Source organism: Heptranchias perlo, chromosome 11 (genome assembly GCF_035084215.1).
Source record: "Heptranchias perlo isolate sHepPer1 chromosome 11, sHepPer1.hap1, whole genome shotgun sequence".
Taxonomy (NCBI): domain Eukaryota; kingdom Metazoa; phylum Chordata; class Chondrichthyes; order Hexanchiformes; family Hexanchidae; genus Heptranchias; species Heptranchias perlo.
The window spans coordinates 20044149-20070133 of NC_090335.1; the positions used below are offsets into that span (position 1 = coordinate 20044149).

Sequence of the window (25985 nt, forward strand, 5' to 3'; positions counted from 1 at the left end):
AAGTTTTTATTTGGCCTGAGTGCCTCCTAAAAGCCTGCAGTCTGACCATGTAGTATGCACCATTTTTCAGGATACATCAATAGCATTTAGTTAGCCAAATGATGGAATACTTGTTTTAATCCTCAACAAAATCTATTTGGTTATTTTTCAAAATTATTCAAAAAATCTAGAGGACAGAATTTGTAAATGTAAAATTTGTATTTTCTTTATTGAGGTGTGTGAAAGGGAAAAAAATGACGTACAATACTGATTACGTATATGTTGGAGCTCTTATCGGTTTTGAATTAATAAATATTCTGTAAACTTCAGAAAGCTTATTAGGCGGAGAAGTACACATGGCTGTGTTTTTTCTCATCCCAGTGTTTTTAAAAAAAAGCAAATGAGTTTAAATTTTGAAAACAAGCAGAAAATCTCTCAATCACCTGTTTTAGAATTGGATCACCAAAGCATCAGTAACAATTCCAGAAACCACCCACATGGCTGGTTCAGCATAAACTCCATGTTGTGCTCTGATGTGAGGTCATTTTAATATTGCACCCAATTTCCATTCCGGAATATGTTAATGAACCTCTGGCTCAAACTAATAGAATATGCAAAATGCTTAATTCTGTTCCAAAACACTGTCTGGATCTGGATACTAGGTTGAATACACTTTTCGAAACATCTTCCATGTTGTGTGGATTTAATCCCTCGAGAACTAAATTTAACTTAAAAACATCATCTTTATTTAAATTTAACTGATATTCTTCCTAAGCCAAACACTTAAACATCCTGAAATGTAACACTGAGTGTAAGCACTCAGATTGTTATAAAACAGTGTATCCTCTATCTCGCTGTGAGCACTGCCACAGGAGGTCCGCTAGTAAGAAAGTTATGTCATGGAGGAATACAGATAATTGGTGAGTACAAAGCATAAACAGTTTGGCATCTAAATTCCAAAGTGAGATTATTTTAGCTTAAGGCAGTCTCATAAAACCAAGTATGACATACTGCTTTTTGAATACTGAATTCTACATACTGAATTTTTTTTCAGCTCTACATTTATTTCATAGTTGTCATCCCCATTGCAAATTTATTGAGCAGTAATACTGTTCTGTATATTATGTACAAATGATAATCCTGGGGTTGAGATCAAACCATAAACCATAGAAATGAAACAGCTTATCAACAAAATCTAAATTCCACAATATGTTAGTATCTTGGAGTACAAACTAGAGTGCAATGTAATAAATTGGATAGCCAGGTGGTGAAGGATCGAACACTAGAACCTGATCTTCAGTTGCTTCCAAGCCTTTATTCATAGAGATCCACATTACCCATTTCACATCCTAGATAAGCTCTCATATAAATGAATGTGAGAGTCCCCAATTGATACGCACCACCTGAATACAATTAACATTAATAGATATAAATCATATGGATACAGTTAACAGAATCTTCAGCTGATTATCTTACTCAGTTCTCATGTTAAAAGAATGGATTTTTGACATGTTGATGTAGTATGTACAACAGCAACAATTTGTAAAGCAATTTGCCATAACCAAGTCCCAGAGTGCTTCAAATAGGGCAGAACAGATTGAGTTCAGAGTGAACAGACTGAGGGAGAAGAATTAATAGAGTTGACGAAGTCCGGTTCAATGTATAGGCTTTAAGCAGGCATTTAAAGGGTGAGTATGATTTAGCAAGCGGCAGGTGCGGGTGGAGTTTAGGACGAGTTGGGGTTTGCATAGGATGAATTTCTGGAAGCTGGTGAGTGTATTGGAGAGTTTGGAGGTGACAAAAGCATGGATAAGGGTATAGAAGCTAACACGTGCCTGCGCATAATGGTTTAGGCTTCCTTGATTGAGACTCACCTCCGGTCATGGGAGGAGGGGGAAAGAGACATCTGCCTGTCACAGTTATGCCTCTGACCTCAGCCAATTTTCCAGGTTTGGGGTCATTATCATATTGGAGGCGGACCAAAAAGAGCGTGGAGTTTCGATGTGGCAGGCCGGTGGGGGTTGGGGCAGGGTTGGAATGCAGACAGCTTTTTTGGGAAAAATGGTTACTCCCTCTTTACTACCACACCGTGGTCCTCTGAAGGGCAGCACTTGGAATTCCTGCCCCCCCCCCCCCCCCCCCCACTTCTGCTAATCACTGACTCTGGCCACCCAAACCCAACAGACATCTTCTGCGGAGGCCATGTTTCCCTTATTTTAATTTGATTTGCTTGTGCCTGCCCACAAATGCTGCTGGCCTCGCTCTCTGGAATGCGGCTAGCCCACCAGAAAGCCTCGGCCAATATCTCCAAAGGACAGCATGTAAATGAGGGAAAAAAGGGGTCTACCAATAGAATGCTGGGGTACTCTGGAGATGAGCTGACTCCCATTTGTACTCGTCCCAATGAACTGGTCAACAATTACCTAGTTTATCATTCTCTCCTTTCTTGAACAGAGGTGTTACATTGGCTACCTCCAGTCCCTGACATACTTCGCATAGCTAAGCTGCACTGAAAAATTGCTTCTGCTATCCACTATCTGACTTCCTTCAGCAGCATGGGGTGCATACTACAAGGGGTAGGTGACCTATCCACTTTGAGTTTTGAAAACATTTTCAGAACCAATTCCTTTTCTATGGTTGTCTATAACACTTGTTCCAGATTCTTCTCTAGTACACCTACATTTCGCTCCCACCATCAATTGTAAAAGAAGATGCAAAATATTTATTTAGTATACCTTTATCCTACACAAATCACTACAAGAGACCTACTAATATACCTTTTCACCTGCCTTTTCATACTTTCTGCCATGCTTGTGATTTTATTTAGTATTGTTAGCCCTGGTTTCATCATTTTTAAGTTTCGGTTTAATCTCTCATCCATAAAATTTGATCTTTTGATTCAGCATTTTTCACCTTAAAGGAACATCTCTTTTGTACTCGGTCCATCTCGTACTTGAAGATCCCCCATTGCTGATCAGTCATCCTTTTTGCTAAATGTTCTGTCCAGTTTATTTGGGCCGGATCCTTCCTTGTCTCATTGACATTAGCACCCTTATCTTTGATTCTTCATTATCCTTTTCTGATATGTTGCTGGTAATCCTTCCAGTTTCTATGTAAGACTGCTGGGCCTGATGGGATAAATCCTAAAGGAGGAACTGCTTTAGTTAAAATTCTTCTTGCGCTCTATCAGTACTGGAGTGATACCTAAGTACTGGAGGATAGCAAATGTCCAAATAGGAGTATCCATAGTGGGAAAAATATATGTTTTAATTAACACCTAAAGAGCATGGAGATCATAGGAAGCAATCAGAATTGTTTTCAAAGTGATAGATCATGCCGTACAAACACATGGAACTCATTTAGGAAGTAACTAAATTAGTGGATGATGATGATCTGGTAGATAAAGCATTTTTGTTCAAACTTGAGCTTTGTATTGACTCCTTAATTCAGTCATGGTACACAGAATTAAAAACCAGCTTTGCAGAAATTATGTCCCAGCTTAATTTGATACACCATTTCAATGATGAGTTGGTTATCTCCATTCAGTTTGCTTGAGAAGGCAGCCAAGCCACACAGTCCAAACATAAACATGATGTATGATTTGTTCACGTATCTACTTGATTGGCAGCTCCTTTTGACTTGAGCAGTTATTTAACTTTGTGAAGCCCAATAACTGTTTCATAGAATGTACAGCACAGAAACAGGCCATCCGGCCCAACTAGTTCATGCCGGTGTTTATGCTCCACACGAGCCGCCTTCCACCTACTTCATCTCACTCTATCAATATAGCCGCCTTTTTGTTTCTCCTTCGTGTTTATCTAGCTTCCCCTTAAATGCATCTATGCTATTCGCCTCACAACTTGTGGTAGTGAGTTACACATTCTAACCACTCTCTGGGTAAAGACATTTCTCCTGAATTCCCTATAGCATATATTAGTGACTATCTTATATTTATGCCCCCTAATTTTGGTTTCCCCCCCACAAGTAGAAACATCTGACCCTTCCATTATCTTAAAAACCGCCATCGGGTCACCCCTCATCCTTCTCTTTTATAGAGAAAAGAGCCCCAGCTTGTTCAATCTTTGCTAATAGTTATAACCTCTCAGTTCTGATATAATTCTTGTAAATCTTTTTCGCACCTTCTCCAGTGCCTCTATATTATAATATGGAGACCAGAACTGTGCACAGTACTCCAAGTGTGGTCCAACCAAGGTTCGATGCAAGCTTAACATAACTTCTCCGCTTTTCAATTCTGTCCCTCTCGAAATGAACCCCAGTGCTTTGTTGGCTTTTTTTTTTGGCCTCATTAGCCTGTATCGCTACTTTTAGTGATTTGTGTATTTGTACCCCTAGATGCCTTTGCTCCTCTACTCCATTTAAATTCTTATTTTCCAAGGAGGCCTCCTTATTCTTCCCACCAAAATGCACCACCTCACATTTATCTATATTTAAATTTGTTTGCCAATTGCATGCCCATTCTACAAGTTTATTGATATTTATTAACCTGGACTTGAACCAATTAGGTTGATGGATTGAGATTTGGCAGATGGATTTCCATGTGAATGAATATTGTAAAGTAATACATAAAAATAAGTAACAGTAGTTGTATTTAACATGAAAAGGTCCTATTTTAAGTAGGGCTGTGAACTTGGGTTAGGGAAACCACTGGGATACATCCAAAAATTTTGCTTAAAGGGTGATGCAACCCAAATTACCCGGGAAGTACTTGCCCACCCAAAGTGATTTTTGACAAAGTAACTAAAATAACAAATTAGATCAAAATGGTATGATCAGGGGAAATCTAAACACAAAGTCCACGTGGTGCCCACCATTAACTGAAAGCATCCAGTGAATTGGTACACGTAGCATGTATAACATGAAAACAATTTCACTGCTGAAAAAGATTTGGGAGTGATCATTCATGGTGGTACCCTGAAAGCATTTAGTCAGTGTGAATAAGAATGGGGTGTTGGAGTGCATCTGGAAAGCATCACTTTACAGATCAGATCAAATTATATTGACATTATATAAATTGAAGTTGAGGCCACTTGTAGCAAATGGCAACAATTTTTGGTCACCCTACCCCAAAGAGAAGAGTTTAGAGAGTTACTAGAATGATTCCAAGCATGGCGTTACTTACAAAGGCGACTAAATTTTTGCTGAAGAAAATTCACCAGCCTCGAACAAGTATAGTGAACACAGTCCCCACCACTTACACTATCCCTGCTGATCCGGACAGCTGCCCATATCAGGCAAATGGCGCTAACCATTTTCCATTACGATAGACGTCAATTACAATGGAGCCGCTTAAACCTTCTTAAGCACACTGGCTATTTTGGATACGTTACAAACTTTTCAGTGACCAAGATGAGAGTGGGGACACCTCCTATTTAACTCACCCTCTTGACTGTAATTGGAACTGCTTATACTAATTAAAATATGCAACAGCAGTCCCGCCACCTCCAGTTCCCCTGGACCTCTAGAACTTTTGCGAGCCCTTCTTGCCGGTTTATTGTGCTCCTTGTCGTGGCGACGACCCCAGCCCCGACTCTTTTGCATGGGCTTGATGACCTCAATCCCGATGCTTTCTTGAGGACCCGGCTGTGACTCTTTCGCATGGGCTTACTTGGTTACAGCTTCCATCATGTATAGCGGGCAAATCACATTGACACCAATGAATCCACTGTAAGCGGTGGGGATTGTATATGGAACAGACTCATTCTGGATGCTTAGTTCCGCCTTCCATCTCTATCATTCGACTGCCAGCACTGCGCAACCAGCAGGACCGACACCAGCGCCGAGCCTTCCCCGCACTTGTGCAGTAGGCTTGTATAGTATTGATAGGCGTATTTGGCCACAAGGTGTAATCTGGGTACCAACTACTGCCATTTTCTTCAATGGCTATACTTGTAAATAAAAATGTGACAAATGTAAAAAAAAGAGTCTAAGTGGGGTAGAGGAGCTAAGGGATCATGGGGTGTAGATACACAAATCACAAAGTATGTCGCAGGTTAATAAGGCTTTTTTTTTAAAAAAGAGCAAACAAAGCATTGTAGATATAATATATTTGGATTTTCAAAAGGCCTTTGATAAGGTACCGCATAGTAGACTCATGATTAAGGTCAGAGCATATGGAATCGGGACAAGTAGCAGAATGGATAGCAAGCTGGCTACAAAACAGAAAACAGAGTAGTGCGGTGAAGGGTAGTTACTCAAACTGGCAAGAGGTGGGAAGTGGTGTTCCACAAGGATCGGTGCTGGGACCACTGTTGTCCGCCATTTACATAAACAATTTGGACTCGAATCGGAAGTATAATTTCAAAATTTGCAGATGACACCAAATTGGGGGTATAGTTAATACAGAGGAAGACTCTGCCAAAATACATGATGACGTTAATAAACTTGCAGAATGGGCATGGAATTGGCAAATGAATTACAATATAGATAAATGTGAGCTGGAGCATTTCGGTAGAAAGAATAAGGAGGCCACATACTCCATGGAAAATAAGAGTCTAAATGGGGTAGAGGAGCAAAGGAATCTAGGGATACAAATCACTAAAAGCAGCGACACAGGTTAATGAGACCATGAAAAGAAAAGTGAACCAAGCACTGCGGTTCATTTCTGCAGGGTAAGAATTGAAAAGCTAAGAAGTTATGTTGGACTTGTATTTAACCTTGGTTAGACTACACTTGGAGTACTGTGCACACTTCTGATCTCCATATTATAAAAAGGATTATAGAGGCACTGGAGAAGGTGCAAACATTTTTTACAAGGATGACACCAGAACTGAGAGGTTATACCTATCAGGAAAGATTGAACAGTCTGGGGCTCTTTTCTCTATAAAAGAGAAGGCTGAGGGGTGACGTGATAGAAATCTTTAAGATAATGAAAGGGTTTGATAGGGTCGATGTAGAGAAGGTGTTTCCACTTGTGGGGAAGTCCAAAACTACAGGCCATAAATATAAGATAATCACTAATAAATACAATTGAGAATTCAGGAGAAACGTCTTTACCCAGAGAGTGGTTAGAATGTGTAACTCGCTATCATAGGAATAGTTGAGGCAAATAGCATAGATGCATTTAAGGGGAAGCTAGATAAACACATGATGGAGAAAGGAATAGACGATTCTGCAGATAGGGTTAGATGTGGAGAGATGGGAGGAGGCCTGTGTGGAGCGTAAACACTGGCATGGACCAGTTGTGCTGAATTACCTGTGTCTGAGCTGTACGTTCTATGTAATTGTATGGACAATGTTTTTGAATGAGGCTGTTGAAAAGGGCAATTAAAAGGTTTGAGCTATTAACAGTACTGCTTAATAATTGTTGGAATGCTGGAGACTGGGATCCATCTGTTTCAGGTTAGAAAATTTCTAATAATTTTTTCCATTCATGTAAATTGTAGCAAGGCCAGGGATCTGGGATTTTTAAAGTGGAACCCATTATTGCTGTTGCTTCTTCAAGTTTCCATTTGCCCTTTTAGCTTGAGAGCCTTCTGTTTGAAGAACCTTCAAGCCACAGGAAAATGCTAGAAATGCACAGATCAGTAAGCATCCACAAAGAGAAAAAGGAGGTTAATGTTTCAGATATAACCCTTTGTCAGAAGTTAACCCCAAAACAGTAACCTGTCCTTTCCCTACACAGAAGCTGAATGATTTGTGCATTTGTAACATTTTCTGGTTTTGTTCATTTTAGCTTTTTTCTGGAAGGGATTCATTTTGTCTGTGTGTGTGTGGTAAGGCAAGTACACAGACCCTATCTGGATCCATTTGTGACATAAAAGGCTTCCTTTGGTATAAAGACCTTGAGCTGTTTTTCACCTCACTCGCATGAACAATATTTCTAGTTCATTATGAGCCTATGTGGAAAGCTCGTAGAAGACTTTGAAAAAGAAACTAGAAGAATCTTGATCTTAGAAAACAAAGCGGGGGAGGGGCCCCAGGATGAAGCAGTAGAGAGGAGATACAAGATGCACAGTGGACTGAGGAGACAAACAGCATTAGAATACCCCTTTTAGAGTTGTGCCCTCTAGTTTATATTGCCTCTCCTCATTTTTCCAACCAAAATGCATCATCTCGCATTTTTCTGCGTTAAACGTCATCTGCCACGTGTCCACCCATGCCACCGGTGTGTCTATATCCTCCTGAAGTCTATCACTATCCTCCTCACTGTTTACTACCCTTCCAAGTTTTGTGTCATCTGCAAATTTTGAAATTGTGCCCTGTACACCCAAGTCCAAGTCCTTAATATATATCAAGAAAAGCATTGGTCCCAGCACCCACCCCTGGGGAACACCACTGTACACCTCCCTCCAGTCTGAAAAACAATCGTTCACCACTACTGTTTCCTGTCCCGTAGCCAGTTCTGTATCCATGTTGCTACTGCCCCCTTTATTCCATGGGCCGCAATCTTGATGATAAGCCTACCGTGCGGTACTTTATCAAACGCCTTTTAATAGTCTATGGGGAAAGAAAGGGTTGATGCACTTGAGGGTTCACAGACAGAATCTATTTCGTTAGAATTAAGGAACAATAAAGGAGCTATTACACTGCTGGGTGTATATTATAGGCCACCAAATAGTGGAAGGAGATAGAGGAGCAAATTTGCAGACCAATTGCAGAAAGATGCAAGAACTATGGAGTAGTGATAATGGGGGACTTTAATTATTGTAATATAGACTGGGTTAATAAGGGGCAAATGGGGAGGAATTCCTGAAATGTGTTAGAACTTTCTTGATCAGTATGTTTCCAGCCCAACGAGGGAAGTAGTAGTGCTGGATCTAGTTCTGGGGAATGAAGTGTGGCAAGTGGATCGTGTTTTAGAGGGGGAGCATTTGGGAAACGGTGATCACAATATCATTAGGTTTAGAGTAGTTATGGAAAAGGACAAGGAAAGATCAAATGTGAAAATACTGAACTGGAGGAGAGCTAATTTCATTGAGTTGTGAAGGGATCTGGCCCAGGTGGATTGGAATCGAAGATTGGCAGGTCAAACAGTAAATGAGCAATGGGCATCACACTTTAGGAAGGATGTCTAGGCCTTCGAGAGGATGCAGAGGAGATTTACTAGAATGGTACAAGGGATGAAAGACTTCAGTTACGTGGAGAGACTAGAGAAACTGGGGTTGTTCTCCTTAGAGCAGAGAAGGTTAAGAGGAGATTTGAAAGGTATTCAAAATCATAAAGGGCTTTGATAGATTAAATAAGGAGAAACTGCTTCCAGTGGCAGAAGGATCGATAACCAGAGTACGTACATACATACATACAATGGTTACAGCACAGAAGGAGGCCATTCTGCCCATCGAGTCTGTGCCGGCTCTCTGCAAGAGCAATCCAGCTAGTCCCACTCCCCTGTCCTTTCCCCGTAGCCCTGCAAATTTTTTCCCTTCAATTTCTTATCCAATTCCCTTTTGAAAGCCACGATTGAATCTGCCTCCACCACCCTTTCAGGCAATGCATTCCAAGTCATAAACACTTGCTGCGTAAAAAAGTTTTTCCTCATATCTCCTTTCGTTCTTTTGCCAAACGCATTAAATCTGTGTCCTCTGGTTCTCGACCATTCCGCCAATGGGTACAATTTCTTTCTATCCACTTTGTCCAGACCCCTCGTGATTTTGAAGACCTCTATCAAAGCTCCTCTCAAACTTCTCTGCTCTGAGGAGAATGACACCAGCTTCTCCGTCTATTCACGTAACTGAAGCCCCTCATCCCTGGAATCATTCCAGTAAATCTTTTCTGCACCCTCTCTAAGGCCTTAAAATCCTTCCTAAAGTGCGGTGCCCAGAATTGAACACACTACTCCAGTTGTGGCCGAACCAGTGTTTCATAAAGGTTCATCATAACTTCCTTGCTTTTCTACTCCATGCCTCTATTTGTAAAGCCCAGGATCCCGTATGCTTTTTTAACTGCTTTCTCAACCTGCCTTGCTACCTTCAACGACCTGTGCACGTATACTCCCAGGTCTCTCTGTTCCAGTACCCCCTTAAGAATTGTACCCTTTAGTTTATATTACCGCTTCTCGTTCTTCCTACCAAAATGTATCACTTCACACTTCTCTGCGTTAAATTTCATCTGCCACTTGTCCGACCATTCCACCAGCCTGTCTGTCGTCTTGAAGTCTATCACTATCCTCCTCATTGTTCACTGTACACTTCAAAGTTTTGTGTCATCTGCAAATTATGAAATTGTGCCCTGTGCACCCAAGTCCAAGTCATCAATATTTATCAAGAAAAGCAGTGGTCCCAGTACCGACCCCTGGGTAACACCACTGTACACCTCCCTCCAGTCCGAAAAACAACTGTTCACCACCACGCTCTGATTCCTGTCACTTTGCCAATTTCATATCCATGCTACCACTGCCCCTTTTCTTCCATGGGCTTCAACTTTGCTGACAAGCCTATTACGTGGCACTTTATGAAATGCCTTTTGGAAGTCCATATACAGCACATCAACCGCATTGCCCTCATCAACCCTCTCTCTTGTTACCTCTCAAAAACTCTCAGGTTAGTTAAACACTGTTTGCCTTTAATAAATCCATGCTGGCTTTCCTTAATTAATTCACATTTTTTTTATTCGTTCATGGGATGTGGGCATCTCTGGCAAGGCTGGCATTTATTGCCCATCCCTAATTGCCCTTGAGAAGGTGGTGGTGAGCCGCCGCCTTGAACCGCTGCAGTCCGTGTGGTGACTGTTCTCCCACAGTGCTGTTAGGAAGGGAGTTCCAGGATTTTGACCCAGCGACGATGAAGGAACGGCGATATATTTCCAAGTCGGGATGGTGTGTGACTTGGAGGGGAACGTGCAGGTGGTGTTGTTCCCATGTACCTGCTGCTCTTGTCCTTCTAGGTGGTAGAGGTCACGGGTTTGGGAGGTGCTGTCGAAGAAGCCTTGGCGAGTTGCTGTAGTGCATCCTGTGGATGGTACACACTGCAGCCACGGTGCGCGGTGGTGAAGGGAGTGAATGTTTAGGGTGGTGGATGGGGTGCCAATCAAGTGGGCTGCTTTATCCTGGATGGTGTCGAGCTTCTTGAGTGTTGTTGGAGCTGCACTCATCCAGGCAAGTGGAGAGTATTCCATCACACTCCTGACTTGTGCCTTGTAGATGGTGGAAAGGCTTTGGGGAGTCAGGAGGTGAGTCACTCTGACCTGCTCTTGTCGTCACAGTATTTATGTGGCTGGTCCAGTGAAGCTTCTGGTCAATGGTGACCCCCAGGATGTTGATGATGGGGGATTCGGCGATGGTAATGCCGTTGAATGTCAAGGGGGGGTGGTCATTGCCTGGCACTTCTCTGGTGCGATTGTTATTTGCCACTTATGAGCCCAAGCCTGGAGGTTGTCCTGGTCTTGCTGCATGCGGGCTCGGACTGCTTCATTATTTGAGGGGTTGTGAACGGAACTGAACACTGTGCAATCATCAGCGAACATCCCCATTTCTGACTTTATGATGGAGGGAAGGTCATTGATGAAGCAGCTGAAGATGGTTGAGCCTAGGACACTGCCCTGAGGAACTCCTGTAGCAATGCCCTGGGGCTGAGATGATTGGCCTCCACCATTAACTATCATCTTCCTTTGTGTTAGGTATGACTCCAGCCACTGGAGAGTTTTCCCCCTGATTCCCAGTGACTTCAATTTTACTAGGGCTCCTTGGTGCCATACTCAGTGAAATGCTGCCTTGATGTCAAGGGCAGTCACTCTCACCTCTGGAATTCAGCTCTTTTGTCCAGGTTTGGACCAAGGCTGTAATGAGGTTTGGAGCTGAGTGGTCCTGGCAGAACCCAAACTGAGCATCGGTGAGTAAGTGCCACTTGATAGCACTGTCGATGACACCTTCCATCACTTTGTTGATGAGTGAGAGTAGACTGATGGGGCGGTAATTGGCCGGATTGGATTTGCCCTGCTTTTCGTGGACAAGACAAACCTGGGAAATTTTCCAAATTGTAGGGTAGATGCCAGTGTTGCATCTGTACTAGAACAGCTTGGCTAGAGGTGTGGCTAGTTCTGGAGCACAAGTCTTCAGCACTGCAGCCGGGATGTTGTCGGGGCTCATGGCCTTTGTTGTATCCAGTGCACTCAGCCATTTCTTGATATCACGTGGAGTGAATCGAATTGGCTGAAGACTGGCTTCTGTGATGGTGGGGATATCGGGAGGAGGCCGAGATGGATCATCCACTCGGCACTTCTGGCTGAAGATGGTTGCAAACGCTTCAGCGTTGTATTTTGCACTCACGTGCTGGAATCCGCCATCATTGAGGATGGGGACGTTTTCAGAGCCTCCTCCTCCCGTTAGTTTTTTAATTGTCCAGCATCATTCACGACTGGATGTGGCAGGACTGCAGAGCTTTGATCTGATCCGTTGGTTGTGGAATCACTTAGCTTTGTCTATAGCATGTTGCTTCCGCTGTTTAGCATGCATGTAGTCCTGAGTTGTAGCTTCACCAGGTTGGCACCTCATTTTTAGGTACGCCTGGTGCTGCTCATGGCGCAATCTTCTACACTCCTCATTGAACCAGGGTTGATCCTCTGACTTGTTGGTAATGGTAGAGTGAGGAATATGCTGGGCCATGAGGTTACAGATTGTGCTGGAATACAATTCTGCTGCTGCTGATGGCCCACAGTGCCTCATGGATGCCCAGTTTTGAGCTGCTGGATCTGTTCTGAATCTATCCCATTTAGCACGGTGGTAGTGCCACACAACACGTTGGATGGTGTCCTCAGTTCGAAGACAGGACTTTGTCTCCACGAGGACTGTGCGGTGGTCACTCCTACCAATATTGTCATGGACAGATGCATTTGGGACAGGTAGATTGGTGAGGACGAGGTCAAGTAAGTTTTTCCCTCGTGTTGGTTCGCTCACCACCTGCCGCAGGCCCAGTCTGGCAGCTATGTCTTTCAGGACTTGGCCAGCTCGGTCAGTAGTGGTGCTACCGAGCCACTCTTGGTGATGGACATTGAAGTCCCCCACCCAGAATACATTTTGTGCCATTGCTGCCCTCAGTGCTTCCTCCAAGTGGTGCTCAACATGGAGGAGGACTGATTCATCAGCTGATGGAGGGCGGTAGGGTACGGTAGCATAGTGGTTATGTTACTGGACTAGTAATCCAGAGGCCTGGACTAAAATCCAGAGTCCAGAGCTGGCGAATTTAAATTCAATTAATTAATTAAATTCAATTAATTAAATAAAATCTGGAATTAAAATACTAGTATCAGTAATGATGGCCATGAAACGACCGGATTGTCGTAAAAACCCATCTGGTTCACTAATGTCCTTTAGGGAAGGAAACCCGCCGTCCTTACCCGGTCTGGCCTATATGTGACTCCAGACCCACAGCAATGCGGTTGATTCTTAATTGCCCTCTGAAATGGCCTAGCAAGCCACTCCGTTGTAAAATCTCGCTACGAAAAGTCATAATAAGAATAAAACCGGACGGACCACCCGGCATCGGACCACTAGGCACCGGACACGACAACGGCAAAACACCAAGCCCAGTCGACCCTGCAAGGTCCTCCTTACTAACATCTGGGGACTTGTGCCAAAATTGGGAGAGCTGTCCCACAGACGAGTCAAGCAACAGCCTGACATAGCCATACTCACAGAATCATATCTTTCAGCCAACGTCCCAGACTCTTCCATCACCATCCCTGGGTATGTCCTGTCCCACCGGCAGGACAGACCCACCAGAGGTGGCGGTACAGTGATATACAGTCAGGAGGGAGTGGCCCTGGGTGTCCTCAAGATTGACTCTGGACCCCATGAAATCTCATGGCATCAGGTCAAACATGGGCAAGGAAACCTCCTGCTGATTACCACTGACTGTCCTCCCTCAGCTGATGAATCAGTCCTCCTCCATGTTGAGCACCACTTGGAGGAAGCACTGAGGGTAGCAAGGGCACAAAATGTACTCTGGGTGGGGGACTTCAATGTCCATCACCAAGAGTGGCTCGGTAGCACCACCACTGACCGAGCTGGCCGAGTCCTGAAGGACATAGCTGCGAGACTGGGCCTGCTGCAGGTGGTGAGCGAACCAACACGAGGGAAAAACTTACTTGACCTCGTCCTCACCAATCTACCTGTCGCAAATGCATCTGTCCATGACAGTATTGGTAGGAGTGTCCACCGCACAGTCCTCGTGGAGATGAAGTCCCGTCTTCACACCGAGGACACCATCCAACGTGTTGTGTGGCACTACCACCGTGCTAAATGGGATAGATTCAGAACAGCTCCAGCAGCTCAAAACTGGGCATCCATGAGGCACTGTGGGCCATCAGCAGCAGCAGAATTGTATTCCAGCACAATCTGTAACCTCATGGCCCAGCATATTCCTCACTCTACCATTACCAACAAGCCAGGGGATCAACCCTGGTTCAATGAGGAGTGTAGAAGAGCATGCCAGGAGCAGCACCAGGCGTACCTAAAAATGAGGTGCCAACCTGGTGAAGCTACAACTCAGGACTACATGCATGCTAAACAGCGGAAGCAACATGCTATAGACAGAGCTAAGTGATTCCACAACCAACGGATCAGATCAAAGCTCTGCAGTCCTGCCACATCCAGTCGTGAATGGTGGTGGACAATTAAACAACTAACGGGAGGAGGAGGCTCTGCAAACATCCCCATCCTCAATGATGGCGGAGTCCAGCACGTGAGTGCAAAAGACCAGGCTGAAGCATTTGCAACCATCTTCAGCCAGAACTGCCGAGTGGATGATCCATCTCGACCTCCTCCCGATATCCCCACCATCACGGAAGCCAGTCTTCGGCCAATTCGATTCAATCCACGTGATATCAAGAAATGGCTGAGTGCACTGGATACAGCAAAGGCTATGGGCCCCGACAACATCCCAGCTGTAGTGCTGAAGACTTGTGCTCCAGAACTAGCTGCGTCTCTAGCCAAGCTGTTCCAGTACAGCTACAACACTGGCATCCACCCGACAATGTGGAAAATTGCCCAGGTATGTCCTGTCCACAAAATTCAGGACAAATCCAATCCGGCCAATTACCGCCCCATCAGTCTACTCTCAATCATCAGCAAAGTGATGGAAGGTGTCGTCGACAGTGCTATCAAGCGGCACTTACTCACCAATAACCTGCTTACCGATGCTCAGTTTGGGTTCCGCCAGGACCACTCGGCTCCAGACCTCATTACAGCCCTGGTCCAAGCATGGACAAAAGAGCTGAATTCCAGAGGTGAGGTGAGAGTGACTGCCCTTGACATCAAGGCAACATTTGACCGAGTGTGGCACCAAGGAGCCCTAGTAAAATTGAAGTCAATGGGAATCAGGGAGAAAACTCTCCAGTGGCTGGAGTCATACCCAGCACAAAGGAAGATGGTAGTGGTTGTTGGAGGCCAATCATCTCAGCCCCAGGACATTGCTGCAGGAGTTCCTCAGGGCAGTGTCCTAGGCCCAACCATCTTCAGCTGCTTCATCAATGACCTTCCCTCCATCATAAGGTCAGAAACGGGGATGTTCGCTGATGACTGCACAGTGTTCAGTTCCATTCGCAACCCCTCAAATAATGAAGCTGTCCGAGCACGCATGCAGCAAGACCTGGACAACATCCAGGCTTGAGCTCATAAGTGGCAAGTAACATTCGCGCCAGATAAGTGCCAGGCAATGACCATCTCCAACAAGAGAGAGTCTAACCACCTCCCCTTGACATTCAACGGCATTACCATCGCCGAATCCCCCACAATCAACATCCTGGGGGTCACCATTGACCAGAAACTTAACTGGACCAGCCATATAAATACTGTGGCTACGAGAGCAGGTCAGAGGCTGGGTATTCTGCGGCGAGTGACTCACCTCCTGACTCCCCAAAGCCTTTCCACCATCTACAAGGCACAAGTCAGGAGTGTGATGGAATACTCTCCACTTGCCTGGATGAGTGCAGCTCCAACAACACTCAAGAAGCTCGACACCATCCAAGATAAAGCAGCCCGCTTGATTGGCACCCCATCCACCACCCTAAACATTCACTCCCTTCACCACCGGCGCACTGTGGCTGCAGTGTGCACCATCCACAGGATGCACTGCAGCAACTCGCCAAGGCTTCTTCGACAGCACCTCCCAAACCCACGACCTCTACCACCTAGAAGGACAAGAGCAGCAGGTACATGGGAACAACACCACCTGCACGTTCCCCTCCAAGTCACACACCATCCCGACTTGGAAATATATCGCCGTTCCTTCATTGTCGCTGGGTCAAAATCCTGGAACTCCCTTCCTAACAGCACTGTGGGAGAACCGTCACCACATGGACTGCAGCGGTTCAAGAAGGCGGCTCACAACCACCTTCTCAAGGGCAATTAGGGATGGGCAATAAATGCTGGCCTCGCCAGCGACGCCCACATCCCGTGAACGAATAAAAAAAAATCAGCAGGAGGTTTCCTTGCCCATGTTTGACCTGATGCCATGAGATTTCATGGGGTCCAGAGTTAATGTTGAGGACTCCCAGGGCCACTCCCTCCTGACTGTATATCACTGTACTGCCACCTTTGGTGGGTCTGTCCTGCTGGTGGGACAGGACATCCCCAGGGATGGTGATGGAAGAATCTGGGACATTGGCTGAAAGGTATGATTCTGTGAGTATGACTATGTCAGGCTGTTGCTTGACTAGTCTGTGGGACAGCTCTCCCAATTTTGGCACAAGTCCCCAGATGTTAGTGAGGAGGACTTTGCAGGGTTGACTGGGTTGGTTTCCCTTTGTCGTGTCCGGTGTCTTGTGGTCCGATGCCGGGTGGTCCATCTGGTTTTATTCTTCTAATTGTCCGTGACTTAATTTTGTCCTGGATTATTGTTTCTAAAAGCTTCCCCACCACCGAGGTTAAATTGACTGGCCTATAGTTGCTGGGTTTATCCTTACACCCTTTTTTGAACAAGGGTGTAACATTTGCAATTCTCCAGTCCTCTGGCACCACCCCCTTATCTCAGGATGATTGGAAGATTATGGCCAGTACCTCGACAATTTCCACCCTTACTTCCCTCAGCAACCATGGATGTATCCCATCTGGACCTGGTGACTTATCTAATTTCAGCACAGCCAGCCTTTCTGGTACATCCTCTATCAATTTTTAGCCCATCCAGTAGTTTAACTACCTCCTTTTACTGTGACTTTGGCAGCATCTTCTTCCTTGGGAAAGACAGATCCAAAGTATTCATATAGTACCTTAACCATGCCCTCTGCCTCCATGAGTAAGTCTCTATTTTGGTCTCTAATTGGCCCCACTGCTCCTCTCACTACCGGTTTACTATTTAAAGAAGACTTCTGGGTTCTCTTTTATGTTAGTTGCCTATACTCATAGGCTCTCTTTGCCCCTCTTATTTCCTTTTTCACTTCCCCTCTGAGCTTTCTATATTCAGCCTGGTTCTCGCTTGTATTATCAACCTGACATCTGTCACAAGGCCCCTTTTTCTGCTTCATCTTACTCTCTATCTCTTTCATCATCCAGGGAGCTCTGACTTTGGTTGCCCTTCCTTTCCCCCTTGTGGGAATGTATCTGGACTGTACCCAAACCATCTCCTCTTTAAAGGCCGCCCATTGTTCGATTACAGTTTTGCTTACCAATCTTTGATTCCAAATTACCTGGGCCAGATCTGCTCTCAACCCACTGAAAGTGGCCTCCTCCAATTAAGTATGTTTACTCTAGATTGCTCCTTGGCCTTTCCTATAGCTAATCTAAACCTTATGATACTATGATCACAGTTCTCTAAATGTTCCCCAACTGACACTTGCTCCACTTGTCCCACATCATTCCGCAGAACCAGATACAGCAATGCCTCCATCCTCATTGGGCCGGAAACATACTGATCAAGAAAGTTCTCCTGAACACACTTCAGAAATTCTTCTCCCTCTCTGCCCTTTACGTTATTACTATCCCAGTCTCTGTTAGGATAATTGAAGTCCCCCATTATCACTACTGTATGGTTCTTGCACCTCTCTAATTTCCCTGCAAATTTGTTCATCTATATCTTTCCCACTCGATGGTGGCCGAGAGAATACACCCAGTAATGTAGTAGCACCTATATTGTTTCTTAACTCTAACCAAATAGATTCTGGTCCTTGACTCCTCCAGGACATCCTCTCTCTCCAGCACTGCAATATTCTCCTTAATGAATACTGCCACCCTCCTCCTTTCTTTCTTTCCCTATCTTTCCTGAACATCTTGTATCCAGGAATATTTAGTACCCAATCCTAACCTTTTTTGAGCCAGGTCTCCATTATCGCCACATCATATTCCCATATGGCTATTTGCGCCTGCAGCTCACCAACCTTATTTACCACACTTTGTGTGTTTACACACATGCACTGTGAATCTATCTTCGACCCTTCTTGTATTCTCTCTTAGTCTGATTTCACCTTATACCGTACTATTTCTTACTCTAGTGCAATCTGTCTCTCCCAATCCTTTCTGTACCTTATTTCTCCTTCCCAATGCTACACCCTGGTGCCCATCCCCCTGTCAAATTAGTTTAACCCCACCCCGGTCCACAGCACTAGTGAACCTCCCCGCGAGGACTTTGGTCCCAGCTCTGTTGAGATGCAACCTGTCCGGCCTGTAGTGGTCCCACCTCCCATACAACCGGTCCCAATGCCCCAGGAATCTAAAGCTCTTCCTCCTGCACCATCTCTCCAGCTACGCATTCATCTACTCTATCCTCCTTTTCTATACTCACTAGTGCACGCCACCGGGAGTAATCGGAGAATGCTACCTTTGAGGTCCTGCTTTCCTAGCTGCCTAAAATCTACCTGCAGGACCTCATCCCTCTTTCTACCTATGTCGTTGGTACTGATATGGACCACAACCTCTGGCTGTTCAACCTGGGGAAGATTTAAGGTAATTGGCAGAAGAACCAGAGGCGACATGAGGAAAGCATTTTCTACGCAGCGAGTTGTTATGATCTGGAATGCACTGCCTGAAAGGGTGGTGGAAGCAGATTCAATAACATTCAAACTGGAATTGAATATATACTTGAAAAGGGGGAATTTGCAGGGCTACGGGGAAGGATTGGGACTAATTGGATAGCTCTTTCAAACAGTCGGCACAGGCACGATGAGCCGAATGGCTGCCTTTTGTGCTGAATCATTCTATGATTCAGTAAGAAATATGATTTCTAGACCAAATCATAGTCATGTATCCCATCCTGCAAAGCTTTCGGTGCTTGGCTAAAAAGCGAAGTGCAGGCCTTGCGTCTGTGAGAATAGACAGGAAGCCAGCATTCCACAGGAAATGACATGCCCGACATCAGGCGATCAGGCAGTGTGATTGGGAATATTGCAGAGAAAATAGAAGTGTGAAACAGACACATTGAAGACCAATTGTCATAAACACATCACAAAACATCCCAAGGCATAATCAAAGACTCAGGACCTGACACAAACTAATCCTATTATGTTAATTGCAGGAGCTTTTTTTCAGATAGTGAGGTAACCTTCTAGATTGGCATATATAGGATGAGCCATCTTAAATGTCTGCATCCAAACAATCAAAATACACAAAGATATGGGCATGTCCCTCCCCCATAAGATAGATTGGATAACTGTTAACACCATAGAATGGATCAAGATGTCTGGAGCAATGGGCACCCTGGGGGGAAATGTCCGGTCCAGATGACATTATGGGACTAATGTTGTTAAGCTACTAGATGTAAATATGCTTCAGAAAGATATATAAACTGAGGCACTGTCCCACTACAGTTAGAAGCAGTTTCTCGGTACAGACGGAGGTCCATTCACCCTATGAACCACGCCTGATCATCCTGAAATTTCCTAGGGACATGTTGTACCATCCTTGTTTATTTGATATAACTGTATTAGAACGTTATTATATAAATACTTGTTGTTTGGTATAACCGCATTAGAACATTGTTCTTGTCTGTAATAAAGCTTGCATGTTCGGTCACACTGGGGCCCGAATCATTGTGGAAGTTATTATTAAGAAGGATTAACAACCCTTGGTAGCATTAATAATATAGTTCCAATAGATTCTAACTATCAATATGTCTTTTGTTGTATTGTTATATCGTCTGCTGAAGTAACTTGCTTCTGTATTATTACTTTCTCATAATAAACAATTTGTAGTTCAGCCTGAAATATATGGTGTGTCAGCTTTGTATTTTTCTGCCTTTTGGAGAGATCCAGTGTATTTCTGAGCATCTTGTGCTATTTCCAGTGCAACCCAGTGATAAAAGAAAGAATAGATAGTTAGCCATGAGGCATGCTATGTCCCTTTCACTGCGTAAGAGGTGTGGGCCTACTTATCGAAGCTGCCTTTTGCAATGGCTGGAGTGTTGGAAACTGCTCATATTGCAACCATTAGCATGGAATTTCCAAAGGCCAAATGTAGGAGCAGGTCTAATAAATGGTTTGTGATAACCTCTTCAGAGGTGATGACAGTTGATATTAGGCCTTAATTAGGATAACTATTCCCACCCTCTTCTGCCGGAAGTGCCATTGGTATATAATGTAATGCATCTGCCTGAATATGCAACATAAGCCCCGTCATTTGCACCTCAACAGTACGAGGTACAACGCCCCAATGCATTCCTGGCCCTCCAGCATTGCTACAAGCGGCAGAGACCAGAAATCTATCTTAATTGTTTGCAGTGCACAAAGATAGCGCTTTTAAAAATAAAAATTGACTTTTTTTATAGCTATCCTTCAGCCAACACAGATGCCACCAGCCACAAAATGCTGTGTCAGGCCTTGTAGGAGCGTACCAGAGGCTGGGGATCCTGTGTAAAGGATCCTGTGTAAAACATGTAAATAACCATGACCCTCAACCGATAAAATTGGCCATGGTCAGCAGTATATCCTTGTGACAGGCAGAACTCCAGCTGTGCCAGAGATACACTGGGATTCTACGTTAACGGAAATTCCCTGTCACTCTATTGAGCATATCAATTGTTAGTTGGGATCAACTTTCTTCCATGTAACATCTTCAATATTCGGTACTGTTTGAAGCTTAACTCATGTTTGTTTTGCATGAGTGAACAGGTTTCAGAATGAATGCTTCATCCTGGCCAATGTTTCTGTTGAGAACACTAAATGGAGCTGAGATGGCCCAAGCGTCCATATTTAAGAAGGTAAGAAATGCCTTATTAAAAGAATGCAAAAGAAAAAGCTGTTGGAATTTTTAGTCTGAAGTCTAGTGCTTTATTCTTTATTGGATAATTTTTTTGTAATATGCTTTTGCTCATTTACTGTCCCCTTAAATAATTAGACAGAATATTATTGTTAAATGGTGCCTGTTTTATGGTTGTCCAACCATTTGAACAAAATAAGGAGAATGTTTCAAATCATTCAGGCAATGTGAACAGTCTGTATGATCAAAACTACCTGTAATGTCTTCTCTTGAAATAACAGAATAATATTACCTATAAAATTCATAGTGAACCATGTAATACTGAAAAATCAGTTGTGCAAACAAGGATTTTGCAGCTTTTAGTAATCATGATTTTGATAATGGAAACCTAACTAAGGAAGCTGTTAAGGACTATGAGGACTGCTTCAGTTTGAATTGTGAAACTGCTTTTTATTATACCTTGCCTCTGGGCCAGAAAATTGTAGGTTCAAGCCCCACTACATAAATCTGGGCACATAAATCTAGGCTGACACTTCAGTGCAGTACTGAGGCACTGTGATATTGTCTTTTGGATGAGACATTAAACTTTGTCAGTTTGCTGAGTTGGACATAAAATATTCCTGGGCATTATCTGAAGAACAAGGAGTTCCCCTGGTGCCCTGGCCAACGTTCCTCCCTCTACCAGCATCACCAAAAACAGATTATCTGGTCATTTGCTATTTGTAGCACATTGCTGCATAAATTTGCCATGTTTGCCTACATAACAGTGATGGCACTTAAAAACGAATGCATTGCTTATAAAGAGCTTTGGGACATGAAGGAGCACTATATCTGTGCAAAAAGTAAATGTCACCAGCTGTAGAAATGACAAGATACGTACAAAAAATGACAGTATACTTTGAAGGAGGGATAAACTTCGCTTGTATTTTTACGTGATGAATAAAATTGAGCTGTAAGCACTGTAGATCATAAACAGAAAGTCTTCTTTATTGTACAATAAATAGCATTAACCCACTCATCCACATAGATCAGTAATCTGAATGAAGTTGATAGCTTTGAAAAGAGTATTTCCTGTTGCAATGGAATATTGGCAATGGTCTATTATCCGCTTGAGTGGTTCATTTTGTACATCATCGGCATAGAATATTAATGCTTATATACAAAAAGCCTTAAAATGTAGAAAATAATACTAGACTACAGACGAAGACCATTGTTCTGCAATGAACAACTGACGTTAAGAGTGTGATCAGCCTGATGACTGAGAACACCAACAAAACCACTCCAAGTTTAAATAACAGACTTCAGTCTTAAAATCAGCAGCTGGACCCAGGACGGAAGTCAGGAGTGTGGACAGTCACTTATTCAGTATCACAGCACTGGAGGAGTAGAACTCATTTCTATCAAGGGGGCAAGTAACCTTGGACCTGGTCCTGTGTAATGAGCCAGGATTCATTAATAATGTCCTAGTTAAGGATCCCCTTGGAATGAGTGACCATAACATGGTTACATTCCATATCCAATTAGAGGGTGAGAAGGTTGGTTCTCAAACAAGCGTACTGAGCTTGAATAAAGGAGACTATGATGGTATGAGAGCGGAATTGATCAAAGTGGACTGGGAAAATAGATTAAAGGGTAAGACAGTACATGAGCAGTGGTGGTCATTTAAGGAGTTATTTTACAACTTTCAAAAAAAATATATTCCACTGAGGAAAAAAGGGTGTAAAAGAAATGACAGCCATCCATGGCTAAGTGAAGAAATTAAGGATAGGATCCGACTAAAAACAAGGACATATATGGTAGCCAAACTTAGTGGAGGGATAGAAGATTGGGAAGTCTTCAAAAGACAGCAAAAAGTAACTAAAGGATTGATTAAGAAAGGGAAGATGGATTATGAAAATAAATTAGCAAAAAATATAAAAACAGATAGCAAGAGATTCTATAGTTATATAAAAAGAAAAAGGGTGGCTCAGGCAAACGTAGGTCCCTTCGAGGATGAGATCGGGAAATTAATGGTGGGAAACATGGAGATGGCAAAAATGCTGAACAAATATTTTGCTTCAGTTTTTATGGTAGAGGACACTAAGAATATCCCAACACTGGACAAACAGGGGGCTCTACGGGGGGAGGAGCTAAATACGATTAAAATCACTAAGGAATTGGTACTTAGTAAATTAATGGGACTCAAGGCGGATAAATCCCCTGGACCTGATGGCTTACATCCTAGGGTCTTGAGGGAAGTGGCAGTGAGGATTGCGGATGCTTTGGTAATAATTTTCCAAAATTCTCTGGACTCGGCAACGGTCCCGGCAGATTGGACAACTGCTAATGTAACACCCTTATTTAAAAAGGGTAGTAGGCAGAAGGCTGGAAATTATAGACCAGTTAGCCTAACATCTGTGGTGGGTAAAATTTTGGAGTCTATTATTAAGGAGACAGTAGCAGAACATTTGGATAAACATAATTTATTCGGACAAAGTCAGCATGACTTTACGAAGGGGAAGTCTTTTATGCCTGACAAATTTGCTCGAGTTCTTTGAGGACATAACGTACAGGGTGGATAAAGGGGAACCAGTGGACGTAGTGTATTTAGACTTCCAGAAGGCATTCGACAAGGTGCCACATAAAAGATTATTGCTCAAGATAAAGAATCACTGGATTGGGGGTAATATTCTGGCATGGGTGGAGGATTGGTTATCTGACAGGAAGCAGAGAGTTGGGATAAATGGTTCATTCTCGGACTGGCAGTCAGTAGCCAGTGGTGTTCCGCAGGGGTCGGTGCTGGGTCCCCAACTCTTTACAATCTATATTAACGATTTGGAGGAGGGGACCGAGTGTAACATATCAAAGTTTGCCGATGATACAAAGATGGGAGGGAAAGTAGAGAGTGAGGAGGACATAAAAAACCTACAGGGGGATATAGACAGGCTGGGTGAGTGGGCGGAGATTTGGCAGATGCAATACAATATTGGAAAATGTGAGGTTATGCACTTTGGCAGGAAAAATCAGAGAGCAAGTTATTATCTTAATGGCAAGAGACTGGAAAGTACTGCAGTACAAAGGGATCTGGGGGTCCTCGTGCAAGAAAATCAAAAAGTTAGTATGCAGGTGCTGCAGGTGATCAAGAAGGCCAACGGAATGTTGGCGTTTATTGCTCGGGGGATAGAATATAAAAAGAGGGAGGTATTGGTGAGACCGCACCTGGAATACTGCATACAGTTTTGGTGTCCATACTTAAGAAAAGACATACTTGCTCTCGAGGCAGTACAAAGAAGGTTCACTCGGTTAATCCCGGGGATGAGGGGGCGGACATATGAGGAGAGGTTGAGTAGATTGGGACTCTACTCATTGGAGTTCAGAAGAATGAGAGGCGATCTTATTAAAACATATAAGATTGTGAAGGGGCTTGATCGGGTGGATGCGGTAAGGATGTTCCCAAGGATGGGTGAAACTAGATCTAGGGGGCATAATCTTAGAATAAGGGGCTGCTCCTTCAAAACTGAGATGAGGGGAAACTTCTTCACTCAGAGGGTGGTAGGTCTGTGGAATTTGCTGCCCCAGGAAGCTGTGGAAGCTACATTATTGAATAAATTTAAAACAGAAATAGACAGTTTCCTAGAAGTAAAGGGAATTAGGGGTTACGGGGAGCGGCAGGAAATTGGACATGAATATAGATTTGAGGTTAGAATCAGATCAGCCATGATCTTATTAAATGGCGAAGCAGGCTCGAAGCGCCGATTGGCCTACTCCTACTCCTATTTCTTAAGTTCTTGTGTTCTTATCAGCTGCTAATGTCAGCTGTTACTGTACTGCACTCCTCCAGTACTTGATTTTTTAAATCGCAACTCTTCTCCTTGACTCCCAAGTTCAGTCCTGGCTCCACTGCTAACTTTAAGATGTGATGCAGTATTTAAATGAAAATTCTCCCTCCTGGCTTATAATTTAAATGATCCTTGCACTATATTTTCTTTAGAGCCAAGTTTCTCTCTCTTTCCCTTCTGTCTTGCATTTTTGTGAATGAACTATGAATAAGTTTGAATGCTTTTTCGGATTTTACTTGGACTTCATAGGGATAATTTGGTGAGGCTGCATTGCCAGCATGGATTCGTGCTGGTTGCAAACAAGAGTCGAAGATATGACTATTATGTAGTCTTCATTTTATTTTTGACCCAAGCTTGCTACGAACTGGTACGGAAGCCTCAGAAAATTACACTTTGTTTTTCATCAGATAGTGAGGTTCTTTGGAAAATTGACATGGTTTCAATTATAGCATGTCATATTTGTGAATCTGTTGGAAGAAAAATATTTGCTCAATAAATGAAACTGCTAAGCTTATTAAGTGATTTCCTTTCCTTATCCTTTGGGTTTCTTTCAAAAAAGGGTACCATTTATGGATTGGGCATGTATCTACAAACATTCCATATTGGAAAAGATCCATTTATGCATCCACAAATGCTGAATTGTAGCCTCAGTATATTGTTACTTCCTTTCATCAAACACTGGACTCATTTTTTTTTAATTAAAAGGATTAACATTCTGTGTGTGTTAAAAGTTACAGTTATGCTTATACTTGAAAAATAAAAGCTCATATTTCTCTTCTGTTTGAGGAACCTCCAAGCCCACAACATAACAATTTCAAAGTTGGGATGAAACTGGAAGCAGTGGATCGAAAAAACCCTCATCTGATTTGTCCAGCAACCATTAGTGAAGTGAAAGCCGATGACATTTTTATAACATTTGATGGTTGGAGAGGTGCATTCGACTACTGGTGCAAATATGATTCTCGTGACATCTTTCCAGTGGGATGGTGTGGTATGACGGGAGATAGTCTTCAACCACCTGGAAATAGGGGTAAGTTTTTAAAATGGATTATCGTTTTGTACCAAGTTTGTCAGAAACACAATTCTAAATTTTGGAATATTTAAGACTAAAA

General features: G+C 43.4%; 1 protein-coding gene across 4 annotated transcripts in view; it reads left to right on the forward strand.

Moving 5' to 3' along the window:
* The window catches only part of scml2 (Scm polycomb group protein like 2), a 161657-nt gene that overhangs the window by 77321 nt on the left and 58351 nt on the right, over positions 1-25985 (forward strand). For all 4 annotated transcript variants that reach the window (XM_067992658.1, XM_067992661.1, XM_067992662.1 and 1 more), the window contains 2 exons: positions 20968-21056; positions 25660-25903. In XM_067992658.1, the coding sequence (XP_067848759.1) occupies positions 20968-21056; positions 25660-25903 (333 nt within the window). The remainder of the gene's footprint in view (positions 1-20967; positions 21057-25659; positions 25904-25985) is intronic.